General features: G+C 41.5%; 1 protein-coding gene across 1 annotated transcript; it reads left to right on the forward strand.

The window, feature by feature from the left end:
- The first annotated feature begins 107 nt into the window (after positions 1–107).
- On the forward strand, positions 108–14,499 carry CATSPER2 (cation channel sperm associated 2). Its single transcript, XM_061180367.1, has 13 exons — positions 108–336; positions 828–974; positions 1,478–1,651; positions 1,845–1,913; positions 5,951–6,123; positions 6,658–6,813; positions 7,089–7,213; positions 8,462–8,640; positions 8,854–8,953; positions 9,253–9,309; positions 11,936–12,147; positions 12,514–12,681; positions 14,468–14,499. The coding sequence occupies exons 2-13, from the start codon at positions 830–832 to the stop codon at positions 14,497–14,499; spliced, it is 1,590 nt and encodes a 529-aa protein (XP_061036350.1). The 5' UTR covers positions 108–336; positions 828–829.
- Positions 14,500–18,288: the final 3,789 nt, after the last annotated feature.

The raw sequence follows: 18,288 nt of genomic DNA on the forward strand, positions 1-18,288 counted from the left end.
GCAGCCGCCGATTGGCTGTGCGGCGCCTGCGTCGGGCGGGCGGGACCAGCTGGTAACCGCCGAGTGGCCGGAGAGCGGGGCTGGGCGGAGGCGACGGGCGCCGGGGCGAGCGAGGCCGGGAGGGTCCTGGCGCCCGGGACTGGTGCTGGGGGTGGGCCCGGGGCGAGCCGGAACCCGGGAGCGGGCGGGCTGGCGGAGCCGGACGTGCGGCGCTGCGGCGCGAGGAGCCGACCCTGAGCTTGCCCCGCGTGGGGAGAGCCGAGCTCAGGGGGCGTCAGAGCCGGAGGCGGAGGAGTGAAGTCAGGGCTGAGTGGGCGGGAGAGAGCCTGGGCAAAGGTGAGGCCCAGAAGTGGGAATTGAGAGAGGGAGCTGGCACCCGAGGGAGCGCGTTGGAGTGGACACACTTGGGACGGGACACATTTTCAAAATGTCAGGCTGTTGCATTTTGTCCAGTTCCTCTTAACTTGGTTTTTCTTTTGGCGGCAGTGCCAAGCCCTCCCACTGACCCACCTCATCGCATTACCTGATACCTCAGGTCCAGGTGGTGCCTGAATTCCTCTTTGTCCAACCCTGGGACTCCTGCTTTTTGTGGCTGCTGCTTTTAACTAGAAATGCTGTCACACAGGTGAAGGTGCCTGTCCACTTAGTCAACTACGCAGATTCTCTGTAATGACTCCTGTCTCATTTGTTTCAAAAAGCCTTGAGTCTGGGTACAATGTGTTCGTCTTCTTAAGGGCAAAGAGGTTGGGAGGAAGGGAAGAGAACCTCTAAGGCTTGGTGCAACCCCAAAAATGAAATGACACTCGATTCTTTTATTTTCTTAACAGACATGGCCACTTATCACCCAGTAGGACACATGCAACTGCCCCGGGCTGATGCCATTCGTTCCCGACTCATTGATACTTTCTCTCTCCTTGAGCATCTGCATGGCTTGAGCCAAGCTGTGCCACGGCACACTATTCGAGAGATACTTGGTCAGCAGCCTGTTTCTTCACTAGGATGAATTTAAGACTCCCATCCACACCCTCCAAACAGTAGGAAGCAGAGAAGCAATTTTAAGGGTGGAAAATTCAGGGGAGATGGGTTTGGTTGCTAGTTTGGAAGTTACACCAAACTTGATAAAGGCTTTATAAATAAAACTCTGAATCCAGGAGATGGAACCCGTGTCACTCACTTTTAGGCCTAGGGTAACTATTAGCCCTGGCTGACTTGGAAGTTTCTACCAAAGACACTTAAAACTTTGAGGGTTGAACCTGCAGCCTTTATTCTGGGCATGGACAGTGTTGGTCATAAGCAACAGGTTAGCTCTTACTCCAAAATAGTATTAGTTGCTGTGTGAAGGAGCAGCAAGGTAAACCCCTGCACTAGGGGGCCCATTATGTAACCAGTGTTCCTGCCCCCAATCCTACCTGCTCCTGATACTCCCAAAGACTTCTTTTTATATTTATCCACTGTCCCTTTTTTATTTTTGGTGTAGATCCTTCCTGTCAGAAGAAACTTATGTTGAGAGATCAACACCAGCTTGTGCGCTTCTCCATTAAGCCTCGTCATGTAGAACGGATTACACATGCCCAGAGACTGATGAGCACCCTTCGAGTGCGCTGCAGCGAGCGTCCACCTCTTTCCTTGTGGGCTGGATGGGTCCTTGAGTGTATCCTTTCATGCCACTCATTTTTATCCCATGGCTTTACGGTCTCTCTAGCCTCATCATCTGCCTATTGACTTATTTTTCCCTTCCCAAACTCCATTTTCTTCTCATTCTCACCGGTTCTGTTCTTGCCCTAATTATGTCACCTGCCTAAACCAGAAAGAACTCCACTCTATGTTTTCTTAAGAGAAAACAGGTCCTCTCTTCAGAAACTTTATCATCTTCCTCATCTTTCTGAATACAATTGTACTGATGGTTGAAATAGGTGAGAACTCACATTGAATGAAAGGGTGGGAGTCATTGTTCCTTTTAAGTTGATCATTTTACACATTTGAATGTTATTTGAATTGTGATAGGGACAATTAAGTCTCTTGGAGTAGGATTTGTGCAACTGCTAAGACCTAGAAACATTTGAAGGGCTCTCAAGTGTAGTAGATATAAGGTAGTCTAGACACTTAGAGGTGGGGTGTAGTAGTCTCACAAGGAATTGGAGATGGGAAGACCAGTTGCATTTCTTGTGTTAGTCTAATAATTTGAATGAATCTTTTCTAATAGAGATATTGGTACCTATCAGCAAGTGATCCAACATTTACATTTTTACAAATATGTTTAGAAAGATTAAGTACAAATAAGAAAACTCACAATGTATGTAAAGTTACAACTAAGATATTAGATGAGCCAAAAAAATGACTTAATGAGTAGATGACTCTAAAACCAATCATAAATTTTATGAAATGTATTAAAAGCAAAAGAATGTGTGGAGAATCAATGACCTCATTTGATTATCATCTCAAACAAACTGCTCAGAAAGGACAGGAGAAGTACTCACTTCCTTCTTTCTTCCTCACTATTTTGGGAAAGTTTCCCACTTTAAAAATAGTCTTTTGGACTTCCCTGGTGGCGCAGTGGTTAAGAATCCGCCTGCCAATGCAGGAGACGTGGGTTCAAGCCCTGGTCCGGGAAGATCCCACATGCCACGGAGCAACTAAGCCTGTGCACCACAACGACTGAGCCTGCACTCTAGAGCCCTAAGAGAAGCCCGTGCACCGCAACAAAGAGTAGCCCCCACTCGCCGCAACTAGAGAAAGCCCGTGCAGCAACGAAGACCCAACACAGCCAAAAAATAAATAATAAAAATAAAAAGTAAATTTAAAAAAAATAGTCTTTTAATGGAATCAGGTCAAAGGCATTTAAATACACAACAGTTTTTGGTGTCATTGACCAACTGCGGTATACTATATGCTTTGAACTGTTTTATTTCCTCCCCACAGTGATGAGCGTTTTAAATTAAGTCACCCACGTTTCCTATTTTTTGTTGATAATGATAATTGGCAAGTATTTGCCTTGTGGGATTAGGGATATAGATTTCAGCCTTGGAATAAAGTAAATAGCAGTAAATATATGGGATTCCCTGGATCTAACAGAGAAATCAAAATAGAATAGCACTAACCATTCTTTTTGGTAAAACAGCTGAATATGAAACATGATCACTGTGCCAGAGGATAGGTGGATTGCCTGAGTGGGAATCACCTGGCAAGCTCATGAAAATTGTATCTTATTAAGTACATTCTCATGGTAGAAAGGCAGGGATTTTGCAAAGGGAAATAATTTGTGACTAGCAGATTTCTTTGAATAGACTAATTCGTGTGACAAACATTAAGACTTTGTTTAGACTTTTAAAAAGCAATTTTCCAGATCATAAAGAATGCTGTTATAGATAAGGAACAAACATTTCTCTAGATCAAAGCTCCCCAATCTTTTTCGTCTTATGATTTTGTTTCCCAGAAAAACATATATAACCTTGAAAACCTCCATAGTAATTTTAATCATTTTATTTTATCACATTTTTTCTGTGATATGGAGAAGGAAGTTGAAGTAAAAATGATAATTTAGACTAACATGTTGCTAAATATTGTATTTTAGTGTTTATTATTATATAATTTTAATAATCATAAAATGTAAGCAAATTTTTACTTTTGCCATTTTATAAGTGATCATGCTTTTTTTAAAGAAAATATATGATTTGTCTACAAATGAATTTTTAAGTGACCTTATATATTAAGTTCAGTTTGGGGATCAAATATATTTAATTTATGGTTTTTTGGGTTTTTTTTGTCTGTGTCAAGTGGCTTGCACGATCTTAGTTGCCTGACCAGGGATTGAACCCGGGCCCATGGCAGTGAAAGCACTGAGTCCGAATCACTGGACCCTGGACTGCCAGGGAATTCCCTATGTATTATATTTCTAAATTTTCTGTTTCTTTTAAAAAGTTTAGATATAACATATATTAGTTTTAGGTTTACAACATGGTGTATTGTATGTTAAATATATGTTATATGTTAAAGTGTAGGTGGAAATTTAATTATGTGTTTGGGCATAAAAAAATAGAAAAAAAATCTACTTCCACAATGATATTGGTAATTCTACTTTGCACTTTAAACATCAATGGGCTTATTTTTATAATTTTCATATTTTGTTTCTAAATGGTGAGAGAGTGAGAAAAGAAAAAAGATTTGGCTCATTTGCAAGCCCTTCTCTGAAAATAACACATCGTGAGTGTGAATAGTCCTTATTTCCAACAAAAAACTGAGTACAACATTATTATAATTTAAACACTGATTTTTGAGGTTCTAGAGATATCTTGATGCGCCATATAAAATTTTCTATCAGATGAATGCAATTTATAGAATCTGATGACGATTGTCTTGAGATAAACTTGCAGAATTATTCTTTTGCTCTTCATTAAGTTGTATTTCAACATCAGTGTTCCTTACTTCGTTAATGTAATTAGCCAAAACATTGCTAAAAGCAATAACAATTTAAAACTGTAAGTGTCAAAATCTACACAGCAATTTGTGTTGTTCAGGGTGATTGAGTATTCTCTTGTCTCTATTAACTGCCAGGCATATCAGTCATAGTGCATTTGGAGGCTCTCAGATTGTTCTGTTTCAAAGAGAAAATTTTATTTAGCTTTTAAACTTATTTTGATCTCAATGCTTTTTTCTACAGCATGATATACATCTATTAAATGTATAGAAGAGGTGAAGAGGGTTGAAAGATGAAGGCAAATGAGTTAAGGAATTGAAGTTAGCAAATAATTAGGTTCTAGAGAGAAAGTATAGGATTCAATTTGCTTTGCAGAATAAAATCAATTTTAGGCAGAGTGGGAAGGGGAAGCTTTAAAAGTAACAAAGAACCAAGTAATTTCTTATTGTAACCTAATATGCCCCATGAATCTGGCTTCTTGTTCCTACATCTGTTATAAAACACTTTCCATATCATGGCCCTACATTTGCGTTCTTTTCTCAAGACCTATTGCTTCTTCATGAAGTTTGGTACCAGGGTAACAGAACAGACGGGGTTGGTGGTCGTTAAGAGAGCAATCCCGGGCTTCCCTGGTGGCGCAGTGGTTGAGAGTCTGCCTGCCGGTGCAGGGGACACGGGTTCGAGCCCTGGTCTGGGAGAATCCCACATGCCGTGGAGCGGCTAGGCCCGTGAGCCACAATGACTGAGCCTGTGCGTCTGGAGCTTGTGTGGCCCTCGCTTGCCGCAACTAGAGAAAGCCCTCGCACAGAAACGAAGACCCAACGCAGCCATAAATAAATAGGTAAGTAAGTAAGTTAAGTAAATAAATAAATAAATAAATATCATTTAATTAAAAAAAAAAAGAGAGCAATCCCTTGGTGGCCCTCGTGGGAAGGCAGTAACTTGCAGCTGTTACACGTACCACTACCAGCAGGAGATGAGTTGTAGCTATTTTTCATGTTCGATTCTGTCCTCCTCTGAATTTCACAGGCTGAAGCAACAACGGCATTAAGAAGAGAAACTCAAAAGAAAAATGGCATAGCAGTGGGCACAACTGTGGTTTTTTTTTTTTTTTTTTTTTTTTTAAATTTATTTATTTATTTTTGGCTACATTGGGTCTTTGTTGCTGCACGCGGGCTTTCTCTAGTTGCGGCGAGCGGGGGCTACTCTTCCTTGCGGTGCGCAGGCTTCTCATTGTGGTGGCTTCTCTTGTTGTGGAGCACGGGCTCTAGGCACGCGGGCTTCAGTAGTTGTGGCTTGCAGGCTCTAGAGCGCAGGCTCAGTAGTTGTGGCTCGCAGGCTTAGTTGCTCCGCGGCATGTGGGATCTTCCCGGACCAGGGCTCGAACCCGTGTCCCCTGCATTGGCAGGCAGATTCTTAACCACAGCGCCACCAGGGAAGTCCCACAACTGTGGTTTTTAACAGTTGCTGATCATTCTCTATCATTCAGCTTCCTGCTTCTTTACCCTTTACTCATCCTTTGCTCTATTCTCACAGAATTGCTCGAATCCTCAAATACCCAACTGTGGCCACTGAAGCTGACTCTGGAGGTGGCAGCTTGGTTCATCTTGCTTATTTTCATCTTGGAGATCCTTCTTATGTGGCTGTCCAGCTTTTTCCTCTTCTGGAAGAATGCCTGGAATGTCTTTGACTTTGTTGTCACCATATTGGTAAGGATAGATATCCTGAAGATTAGTTTACTGGGCTGAGAAATGTGCCTATGTGAATCAAAGACAAGAAAAGTTAAGATAATTAGAGCACAGGAAGAAACAAATAGAAATGTACCTAACCTCGTTATTTTGATTTTTTTTTTTCTCTAGAAGTCAGGCATGGTAGGAGTTGTTGGTATTAGGAGCAAGGAAGAATCTGATCACAACATTAACCCTAGCAATAACATCTACCAGTTACTAACCACTTACTAAATGTCAGGAACTATCCTGTTTTTCATGCATTTTTTAAAATTTGAGCTCCACAACAACTCAATGAGTTAAGCACTGTATTTATCCCCTTTTAATGTCTGAGCAAGTTGAAGTGCAGGGTTCAAGTAATTTCTTATAGAAAGGCTGAATAGGAAACAGTCCCCAAGAGAATGCTTTTCAAAGGATAATGACCAAGGAACTATGACAATGAAGAGATAAAGAAGGGGCAACTGTGCGTGGGTGCTTTGGGGTATATTTTACTCATGATCTGTGTGTTTCCTACAGTCCCTGATTCCTGAGGTTGTGGTGCTGGTAGGGGTAACAAGCCATTCCGTATGGCTCCAGTTGCTGAGGATCTGCCGGGTGCTAAGGTCTCTTAAACTCTTTGCACGATTCCGTCAAGTTCGAGTCATTATTTTGGCCCTGGTCAGGGCCCTCAAGGTGATTTGACTGCTGCAGCTATATCAAGTGGGCAAGGTGGATAAACATGGGGGTTTAACATGAAACAGTCTGGGTGGATGAAAGAAGGCAATGAAAGACCCTGTGAAATGTTGTCGATGAGAAAGGGCTAGGGACAAGCTGCTGTGTTCTAGAGATGACTGGGCTCAGGCTAGAAGTGAGGGTTTGGTGGGGGATTTCCAGGGTGGGTCTGACTAGGCTGTAGGTGGAGATCAGCCTAGTCTGGCCCAGCTCTGACTCAAGGTCATGGCCTCTAGAGCATGACCTTCCTCTTGATGTTGCTGCTCATCTTCTTCTACATTTTTGCCGTGGCTGGTGTCTACTTCTTCGAGAATTACACCCGTTCAACTCGCCAGGACCTGGAGTATCACATGTTCTTCTCGTATGCAGGACTGGGGGAAGCCTGGGTTGGGGGAGAGAATTTGGGCATGAGACTGGGAAGCTAGTCCAAAGTACAGTAATAAAAAAAGTATAGTATATTGTAAGAAACGGGAATAGAACACAGTAAGGAGAGGTAAAGAGAAAGCGAAGGAATAGTGAGTGGTATTAGCTCCAATTTTGAGGATAGGTCAGGTATTCCTGGTTTGCTTTGGGTTTTGCAAATTCAAACTTACCCTCATCTTTAAATAGCAGTATACTCCAGTGGTTAAGCCCTGGTTTCTATGTCTCAGTTACCTCTTTTGAAAAATGGGATTAAAAGTAGTACTACTTCATAAGAGTGTAGGGATAAATGAGGTAATTCATTTAAGCATTTAGCACAGCATTTCACACATTGTAAGTGATCAGTAAATGTTACTATGACCTCAAACATGGTCACTGGTTTTACCCCAATCTCTTAAATGTAGAGATTACACATGCACACACTTAAATTCTTTCAAAAGTAAAATTCTGATAAGCTTTTTGTCTAGAGAACACTGATTACTAGTAGAAAGTCAATTTGGATTTAGAGGAGACAATGTCATTTGTGAATTGGAATCCAATCTTGTCAGCACCTCTCAGGTCTCTATCTTAGACTAACAGGTAGTTTTGTAAGAGTATTGACTTGGGGGAAGTCCTAGAATTCATTCTATTCAGGCTCTGATGTTTTCAATAATCTGTATATGGAGGAATAAGAAGGAAAATTTAGATATCTTCCTGAGACCTTTTGTGATATATTCATTATCATTCATTATCTGGAATCCCATGTTTATGTCACATATCCATCCATTTACTTGACTGTCAGTTCATGCCAACAAACTAAGTAGGCATGATGTTTGCTAAATTTGTAAGTGACTTTCCGTTAGGCGAAGTCCATAGAACAGTGGAGAATTAACTTACAAAAAAAATGATGTGTAGTTGGTGATTCAATTTTTAAACATTCAGTTAATACCTATGTATTAAATACCTACTGTGCCCCAGGCACTGATGGAATGGTGAGAGCTATTCATAGATTATTCATGATAAAGGAAAACCTAATAAAACAATCTCAAACTGAAGAAAGATTAGGTAAAAAACTGAGTATGGTAGAAAAGGAGCTAAAGTCAGAGCAAACTACAAAAAAATGCTCTTATGTTGCTTTGAGAGTAAGAATGATAGTGTTTCTTAGAGAATTAGCTCTCTCTGTCTATACACACACCTCCTTTTTCTTTAGGGACCTGCTGAATTCCGTAGTGACAGTGTTCATTCTCTTTACTATGGATCACTGGTATGCACTGCTTCAGGATACCTGGAAGGTGCCTGAAGTCAGCCGCACCTTCAGCAGCATCTATGTCATCCTCTGGTTGTTACTTGGTTCCATTATCTTTCGAAACATCATAGTAGCCATGATGGGTAAGCATAGAAGAGGTGAAACTTGGTGAGAGGGGTGTTTGGGAAGAAATTAGAGCGAAAGCTAGGATTGGTGAATTACAGAGAGAGAGAACCCGATGTAACAGGAAAGTGCAGGGCCTGGAATGGATATTTCACTTGGTTTCTCCCCACCCAAGCCCTCTCCCCAGGTCTAGTCACCACCATCTCCCAACTCCTAATGGCCCTTTGGGGCAGTTACTAACTTCCAGAATATCAGAAATGAGCTGAACGAGGAGATGACACACCTGGAGGTTCAGCACAAAGCCGACATATTCAAGCGGCAGATTATCCAGAGGTCTGCTTCCCCATTTTCAAACCCAACTTTAGTTCTTGAGGGTGCCCTGATCTCATTCTCTGTTTCTGCTCCTTGGCCGCAATGCCATTTTCCCCTTTGTGACAGATTTGCCTCAGAGTTAGAATTCCCCAGCTCTAAAATATTGCCTGATTCTTTATCCACTGTCAGGGCTTCCCCACTCTTTTTCACTTCTTTACTACAACTTATTCTCCTCACTGGATGATCAGAATTCTTTTTTCCTTACTACACTCCTGCTTCAGTGTAACTCTCTTCACTCTTTTGTGTTTTTTGCTTTGCAGGAGACAAAACCTAATCCCCGAGGCACAGAGGTCAAGTGTTAGCAAAATGGATACCAGGTTAGGAGTGTATATGTGAAGTGGGATGGACACACATGAAGGAGGAAAGGGTAGAAAACCAAAGGTGAAGATTGGCTTTGAGAGAGAATTCATTCATTCAATAACTATTTATTGTAGTGGGTTGAATGGTGGCATATCCAAAAAGATATGTCCATGTCCTAACTCCCGGAACCTGTGAACATGACCTTATTTGGAAAAAGGGTCTTTGCAGATGCAATTAAATTAAGGATCTTGAGATGTGATCATTCTGGATTATCCAGGTGGGCAATAAATGCAGTGACAAGGGTCACTGGATTTAAGAGACAGGAGAGAAGACATAGACATAGAGAATAGGAGAAGATGTCGAGATAGAGATAGAGATTGGAGTGATGCAACCACAAGCCAAAGGAAGCCAGTGGATGCAAGGCAACTGCCAGAAGCAAGAAGAAGCAAGGAACCTTCTCCCTTTGAGATTCCAAAGGGAGTATGGCCCTGTTGACACATTGATTTCAGACTTCCGGCTTCCAGAATTGTGAGAGAATAAATTTCTGTTGTTTTAAGCTACCAAGTTTGTGGTAATTTCCTACAGCAGCCACAGGAAACTAATAAAAGTACCTTCCATGAAACATGTTATTCAAGACCCTGAGTGTTCAGCAGGGTTCAGGACAAGGGAGCAGAAGGAGAAATAAGAAATCCATCAACAAATAATTATTGAATGCTTATTAGTTGCTCAGAGTATATCAGCGAACAAAATAAACAATAATGCCGTTCTCATGGAGCTTATATACTAGTAGGAGGAAAGAGACAGTAAACAATAATCATATTAATAAGAAAATTAACACATTAAAATATAAGCATTGAATATAAAAAGAATGTATATATGTGTGTATAACTGAGTCACTTTGCTATAAGCAGAAATTAACACAACATTGTAACTCAACTATACTTCAATAAAAAATAAATTTAAAAATATGATAAGCATTATAAAAAAGTAAAAAGTAGAACAGGTTAAGGGGGATTGGAGTATAAGAGGGGAGGTTGCATATGGGTTGTAATTTTAAACAAGGTAGTCATGGTGGCCTCTGAAAAGGTAACATTTGAGCAAAGACTTGGAGGAGGTCAGGGGATTACTATGTGGATATCTATGGGAAGAGTATTATAGGCAGACGGAACAGCTAGTACAAAGGTCCTAAAACAGAAGCATGCCTGGTGTGTTTGAGAAATAGCAAGGAAGCTACTGTGACTGAAGCAGAGAAAGTAGGGGGGAGAATGATAGGAGATGAGGTCAGAGAGGTAATGGGGACCTGATCCTGTAGGGCTGTGGGGACCATTGTGAGGACTTAGGCTTTGATTTCGGGTGAAATGGGGAACAGCCGAGCAGTGACATGCAGTGACTTACATTTAAGAAGGATTAGTCTGGTTGCTGTGTTGATGATAAACTGAGGGAAGAATAAATGAAGAAGCAGAGAGATGAGTTAGGAGGCTATGCTGCTATACAGGCAAGAGGCGTTGATGGCTCAGACCAGAGTGGTACCAGTGGTACTAGTGAAAAAAGATATATTTTGAAGGTAGAGTCAACAGGCTTTCTTTTTTTTTTTTTTTTAATTTTTTATTTATTTTATTTTATTTTTTATTTTTGGCTGTGTTGAGTCTCCATTGCTGTGCACGGGCTTTCTCTAGTTGCGGTGAGCCGGGGCTACTCTTCGTTGCAGTGTGCGGGCTTCTCATTGTCGTGGCTTCTCTTGTTGCAGAGCACAGGCTCTAGGCGCACACGCTTCAGTAGTTGTGGCACGTGGGCTCAGTAGTTGTGGCTAGCGGGCTCTAGAGCTCAGGCTCAGTAGTTGTGGCGCATGGGCTTAGTTGCTCCGTGGCATGTGGGATCTTCCCGGGCCAGGGCTCAAACCCGTGTCCCTTGCATTGGCAGGCGGATTCTTAACCACTGTGTCACCAGGGAAGCCCTCAACAGGCTTTCTTGATGGATTGGATGTGGAGTATGAGAGAAGAATTAAGGATGAAAGTTCTGACCCAAGCAACTGGAAGGGTTGATTAGCTGAGATGGGGAGGGCTGTGGGTGGAAGAGGTTTGGTGGGCAGAGAGTTCAGTTTTGATTGAATTTGAGATGTCCTTAGACATTCAAGTGGTGCTAAGTGAGTAAAAGTTGTATATACAAGTCTGGATTAAGGAGTGAGGTCTGGACAAGAGGCTTAAATTTGCATCTAGTAGGCATTTGAACTCAGGAGATGAGATCACCAAAGGAGCAACTGTAGATGGAGAAGATACAAAGAGCTGAGCCCAAGGTCCCTCTAATATTAAGAGATGGAATCGAGGGGGCAGAGGCTATAGTTGTGGTGTAATAGGCATAGGGCCAAGGGGTGGGGGGCTAAAACTTTGCAAAATAAGGTGGGGTGTGGAACTTGGAAGCCCGAGTAAGACTGAGCACAGACGTTATGTGGTGAGGGGCACTAATAGGGATACATGACATGGGATAATTTAGGTTGGATGTGCTTAAACTTAGGTTTTGGGAGCAGTTTGGCCTTCATTGCCTTAAGTCCTAGCTTTAGGCCAGGGCCAGAATTAGAATAATGAAAGAACTAGCCATATCGTGTAAATGTATTTGAAGCAATAAAATTTTGCCTTTCACTTACAGAGATGCCAATCAACAAGGGGAATCTTTGGACTTAACAGTAGCTTCTAAAGAAGAGTCCAAACACAGTGCTACTAAAGAGAGTTCAAGAGCATCTAAGTCAAAACCAAAGAAGTCCTTGTCAAAAATGAAGAAGTCTGCATTTTCCTCTTCCTCCTCATATTCATCTTCCTACTGTTCCTCTTCTTCTGACTCCAGATATTATGACCCTGTTGGTAAGCCAAGGGTTTCTCCCAGTTGAATTCAGACTCCTCTTCTCCATGAGACATCCCAGTCTTAATAGGAACTCTCCCACTATGCACATTTCCCAATTTTCTCCACCAGTCCGATTTTCTGGCCTTGGTTACTTTCTTCACGCTTCTTCATTTCCCCTGTGCTTCTGCTGCACTTTGGAAAAGTATGGTTGTGGCTCTCTTTGTTTATTGTAAAAGTGGTGTCTTGGTGATACATACTTTTCTCTCTCTCCTTCCTATATCCTCTTTCATCCCTGCTTTCTCCTCACCTGCCCCCACAGAGTTTATCAGCTTTTATCCAACTTCCACGAATCTAGATATGTTTTTGAGAAACATTTCTCCCGCCAGGTCAGTTGGACTGGGAGACTTGTGTGCACCAGAATCTGCCTGGGCTAATGGATATGGATCAGGATGAACGTGTTGTTTGGCCTAGGGATTCACTCTTCCGATATTTTGAGTTGCTAGAAAAGCTTCAGTACAACCTAGAGGAGCGTAAGCGGTTGCAAGAGTTTGCAGGTATGGATTTAGGGCAGCCATGGAGACCAGGAGTTAAGTCCATTGGAGTAGCATATATAACTGGGGAGAAGAAGGGTGTTTGCTGTTTTGGCATCTCAGCCTCTGAATTTCCACCTCACACCTAAAAAAGGCAAATTCACGGTTTGGTATGTCACATTCTGGGCATATGTCCGGATTTCTTCTAACCTAGTGAGGACCTGGCAACCCTGCTTCTCTGGTAGGGGACACCTAAATCCTGTTAGGTCTGAGAGCTTATTTCCCAAGAGGAGAGTATCCAGTTTCAGCTGCTGGAAATTAGGATAAGGTGGGCTCTCACTCTATTTGGGCAGCCTGCCCCCTTTTGTACATGTTGCTTCTCTTTGAAGGTCACCTTTCAGACCTCAACAGTAAGGGCCTCAGGCTCAAGTTCAATAGCTATGGGGATTAGACAGTCAGCAGAAAGCCCACAAGTGCCCACTGTCCTCAAGAGGTTTATGAATTACAGACTCCTCTTCCTTTCAGTCCCTTCTACAGTCAAGCCTATGCAGAGAAAATATGTGATTAAAATAGTAAAGTTTAGGACTTCCCTGGTGGTCCAGTGGTTAAGAAACCACCTTTCAATGCAGGGGATGCAGGTTTGATCCCTGGTCGGGGAGCTAAGATTCCACATGCCATGGGGCAACTAAGCCCATGCGCCACAACTACTGAGCACGTGTGCCACAGCTAGAGAGAGAAGCCCGTGCGCCGCGAGGAAGATCCTGTGTGCCACAACTAAGACCTGACACAGCCAAATAAATAAATGTTTTAAAAAAATAGTAAAGTGGGACTTCCCTGGTGATGCAGAGGTTAAGAATCTGCCTGCCAATGCAGGGGACATGGGTTCGAGCCCTGTTCCAGGAAAATCCCACATGCCGCAGAGGAACTAAACCCGTGCGCCACAACTATGGAGCCTGTGCTCTAGAGCCCACGAGCCACAACTACTGAGACCATGTGCCACAACTACTGAAGCCCGCGTACCTAGAGCCCGTGCTCTGCAACAAGAGAAACCACCGCAATGAGAAGCCCGCACACCACAACGAAGAGTAGTCCCTGCTTGCCGCGACTAGAGAAAGCCCTCGCGCAGCAGTGAAGACTCAACACAGCCAAAAATAAAATAAATTAATTTTTAAAAAATTCTCTAAAAAAAAAATAGTAAAGTTTGATTTAAGCTGAGAACTACCTGCTCAAAATTATTTTCCCTAAATTTCTCATTTGAGATTTCACCACCTAGAGATTAATTTTGATCAATGAATTTTCCCTCTAAAAATACAAAAACTAGAAGAGTTAGGGGCAATTTTTTTTTAACAATTTAATGTGGATTAGTGTTATCCTTCTAATACCTAGCTGAAGTCAACCCAAAGTGAAGATACCAATGGGGGAAGAGGAATGTGTGTATGGTGGGCACAGGAGAGCAATAAGAGGAATTTATAACATTGGAACATGGAATTTAGAGCAGGATGTCAGACAGGCTTTGCCTACTTCAGAATGTTGCACTGTTATCCTGCTCTTTCCAAATGTCCTCAGCCTTGCCTCCCCATTTGTTCTGGGGAGAACAGGGTGAAAGGGCGGCGAAGGTAGCAAGATGGCTTCTTTAATCCTGATTAATTCATCTGTGGCAAAGAGGACAGACTCATATGGCTTAATTTAGAGTAAAGATTAGTAAAAATTTGAGTGGAAACCTAGAACCCAGAAAAACAGGGTCTTCACCAAACATTTGTATGTTCTGAATATTCTTAGCTCTCCAGCCTCACAGTCTGTTTCTTTACAGTGCAGGCACTGATGAACTTTGAAGACAAGTAAAGCTGACAGCGGATGACTTCGCTATCTTTGGCAAAAATTAATGAAGGGAAGTGTTGGAAATGGAGAATTCAAAGTATAAATATCTAATAAATCCTGCTGATAATTGTGCAGTGGTCTGTCTCTGAGACATAGGGGATACTGAAAGATATAAGATCAGGTGAAAGTTAGTTCAGATGCCAGTGAGGCCCATGGTCCTTGGCTTTCTACCTTTTCCACAGCTCCTGAGTCTCACTCTTTCCTTGGCTTTGTCACTATAACCCCCACCTTTTCTATAGCATCTACTTCCTGCTAGAGTCCTAATTTCACCTTCTCCCTCACTGGTGGGTACAGGACCCTGGGGGTTGGGGGTAAGGAGACCCCAGGAACTGTGAGTGTAACTAATTGAGAACTGTTGTTTCCATTGCTACTCTAAGAACATTGCTTCTGGGCACCATTAACTTCAATCAAACATCATTTTCACCTGTTTCTGGGCCAAAAGAGCGTCCCTTTATTCCATTTCCTTGCCTTTTCTGAGGGCAGTGATTCTGTTCTGTAGGGGGCGGGGCAAATCAGTATGTCCCACAGATTTTTTAGAGTCAATTTATCTCCTGTCAAAGTAGAAACACCTTTTATATAGAACGTCACTGAAAGGGGATTATCCAATGTTTTAATGTTTCTAGTTACTGGTGACTTATTATCTAGAGGGGATCATGTTCCATTGTTGGATGACTCAAATCTTTAGACATGTTTATTATTAAAAATTCTATCACTTATTGAGTGCTTAACATGTATGAACATACACATGTATGAGGAATACATGAAACACTGAATTGTGTTCTTTAAAATGGTAAATTTTATGTGAATTAGATCTCAATTTTTAAAATAAAGTAAGAAAAGATTATTTGAAACCAATAACCAACATTATGTTTCAAGGAAAAGCATTTTAGTCATTCCCCATAAAATGTGGGACAAAACAAAAATGTTTTAAAAATAAATGTCAATATATAATATTAAATATTAAAATCTTATAGTAAGAAATAAATAAGAAATAAATACTTGGAAAGAAATAAATACTTGGAAAAAATACTATTTTTGGACACAATTGTATACCTAGAAACCCCAAAGGAATCAAATAGAATTAGAGATAACAAAGAATTTCTATTAAGTACAAATAGAAGAAATGAGGATTGGAGAGAGAAACCTGAGAAACGGGAACACTTAAGGGATAGGAGGAGGAGGAGCCAGAAAAAAGCCTGAGAGGGAAGAACTGAAGAGACAGGAGGATAATCATTCTAGAGTAATGTCCCTAGAATTTCAAGAAAGGAATGGTCCAGTAAGATCTGGATTGGAGCATCCATTGAACCCAGCAATCAGAATACAATAAATATAATAAAACAGAATAAGGAAGTATTTAATAAATCTTACATGTGCTATCCACAAAGTAAATGCTCATCGAGCAGTATCATTGAGTAGCTTTGCTCAAAGTGTGGTCTGAGGACCAGTAGAATTGGCTTCACCTGACTTGTTAGAAGCACAGAATCTCAGGTCCCATCCTCAGGGCCTATTGAATCAGGTGTTACATATGCACATTAAAGTTTCAAAAAGCACTGCTTTATAGCTATGTGATGACTGATCCCTTCCTGCTTTCTATGGTTAACCTTCTCAAATGAATAGCCCGTGCATGCTGCCTCATTCTTTAACTCCTTCCTTAACAAAAGTGATCTGGTTTCAATTCTATTGGAATGGAATTTATTCAACAAATTTGAATTTTTCCTATGTTCCAGACACTCTTATAGGTGTTTGGATATGTCAATGAATGAACAAGACAGAGATCCCTGCCAGTTCTAACTAGCTCCCCATAAGATCCCCAAATAATAAATAACTTCCATGAAGACAGTGATTTTACCTCCTTCTATTTTTTCCCCCAAATTATCTTTCCAGCAGCCCAGAGCCATGTGATAACATCTGCTCAAAAACAAAACCAAACTTTTTTCTGACTAAATAAAAATATTTTAAGGTCTGAGGATCAAGCCCCACTGGCAATGAATCCATTACTCCTCCAGCTTCCTTTTTATCCTTCCCCTGACCTACTAACCCTGCTGTAACTTTTACCAGTATTCTCAAGTCAAGGAAGAGATTCAGGCTCTATGCCAGGTAAGTATGAAGGTTCCTCAGGAGCATTTTGGAAGTGAAGTTAGGATTTAGATATTGTGATACAATTGAATTTTTTCACATATGGTTTGTATTAAGCTTTTATTTTGGAACATAGTTTCCCCCTTTGATCTTCAGTTATCACTCACATTGTCAAATATCAATGGATGGATACATAACTTTTTTTATGTATGGTGTTTTATGTAAGGTGTTTCTGTTTAAGGACAACTTATTTAATATATGTTGTTGATTCATTAGCATTGACCTCTGTCAACAGCACTATAACTCATGCTTGAATAAAGTTTATCAAACACACATTTTCTCTGTAAGGTGCATCACAGCCTTCCTGTGCTTAGGAACACTAGAAAGCACTTCAGCACTAAGCTGGGGGGCCATTTTAAACAGCAAAATCACCAACAAAAAGCACAAAAATGCTAAAATTGTGGCACTAAATAGATCATGAAAAGGACACTGATTTACAGTATGAGAAGAAGGTGGAGTATTGCCTTGTTTCCCATCCAAGTACTAACCAGGCCCAACCCTGCTTAGCTTCCGAGATGAGATCGGGCACATTCAGGGTGGTATGGCTGTAGAGGAGTATTGCCTTGTTTGAACCCAGCTGGGGATGTACACATCAGGCGACTCAAATTTTTTACCACACTGCAGATGTCTGTGAATGATTGTGAAAATGCCATAGGTATTGATTTTGGGGTCACAAATAAATTTTAGTGAGCGGAGGAATCTACAACAGAACTCACAAATAAGAATTTACTCTAAATGCTGTGTGATAATCTGGAGCTTTAGGCTAGTTGGCCTTATGACACTGCCATCTCAATGTGTAGTTTCTAGGTTACCCCAACAGGGAAGAGATTGCTGGAGCATCATTCACTAGCTCTTAAATTCTTTGGTCATTCACTATCCATTAGCCAAAACTAATCACCTGACCCCACCTAACTGCAAGAGGTCTGGGGACTGCTTGGATCCTTAGTGAGCAATATATATCTATATTTAAGTTACAAAAGGCAAACCAAAAAGGGAGAAAAACAATTGCACTTTACAAAGGGAGGCCTCTGTTCTAATCAGACAGAACGTGCCCTGTGGTTGATTTGGGGGATTGAGGATGCTTCAGATTTCTCAACTCCTTTGGCTCCTTGCAAGTATCTCCATTCCAATTGCCAGATCACAGAGCATTCCAATCACCCCACCAATCTAATCCATTTCACTTTAGCAACACACATGATTAATATCGTGCTCTGGACCCCCGTAATTTCAGTTTGTTGGTTCTGGTTTTCTCTCTTTCCATTTGCTCATCTGAGGATTGGAACTTGTCTTGCTTTTGTTGAACCTCACCATAGTATAAGCAGTAACTTGCTTGTATTGAATAAGGCTGATATCTTTGCTATAAACCCGAAGCACTTCATCCTCAGTTGGCACATAGTCTGAATCCTTGGCAGCCACGGGATTGCTTAACCTGATTGCTCCATCATCATGTGGAGTGCCAAGAATTTCCCCTCCTGGGTTGAGGGAGTCCTCATTGTTCCCCTCTCTGCTTGACTCAGCTAGTTCCATACTTGTCCTAAAGGTCTTTCACTCAAGACACTACTTCCTGGTGACAATTTCTGTATTAATTAGGACTCTTTAGTTTCAAATAAAAGAATT

Source organism: Eubalaena glacialis, chromosome 2 (assembly GCF_028564815.1).
Source record: "Eubalaena glacialis isolate mEubGla1 chromosome 2, mEubGla1.1.hap2.+ XY, whole genome shotgun sequence".
Taxonomy (NCBI): domain Eukaryota; kingdom Metazoa; phylum Chordata; class Mammalia; order Artiodactyla; family Balaenidae; genus Eubalaena; species Eubalaena glacialis.

Coding starts and splice junctions, on each gene's coding strand:
- CATSPER2 (XM_061180367.1), top strand. CDS start 830: ATGGCCACTTATCACCCAGTAGGACACATGCAACTGCCCCGGGCTGAT. Junction 6,814..7,088: donor CCCTGGTCAGGGCCCTCAAG/GTGATTTGACTG, acceptor CATGGCCTCTAG/AGCATGACCTTCCTCTTGAT. Junction 12,682..14,467: donor GCGGTTGCAAGAGTTTGCAG/GTATGGATTTAG, acceptor GTTTCTTTACAG/TGCAGGCACTGATGAACTTT.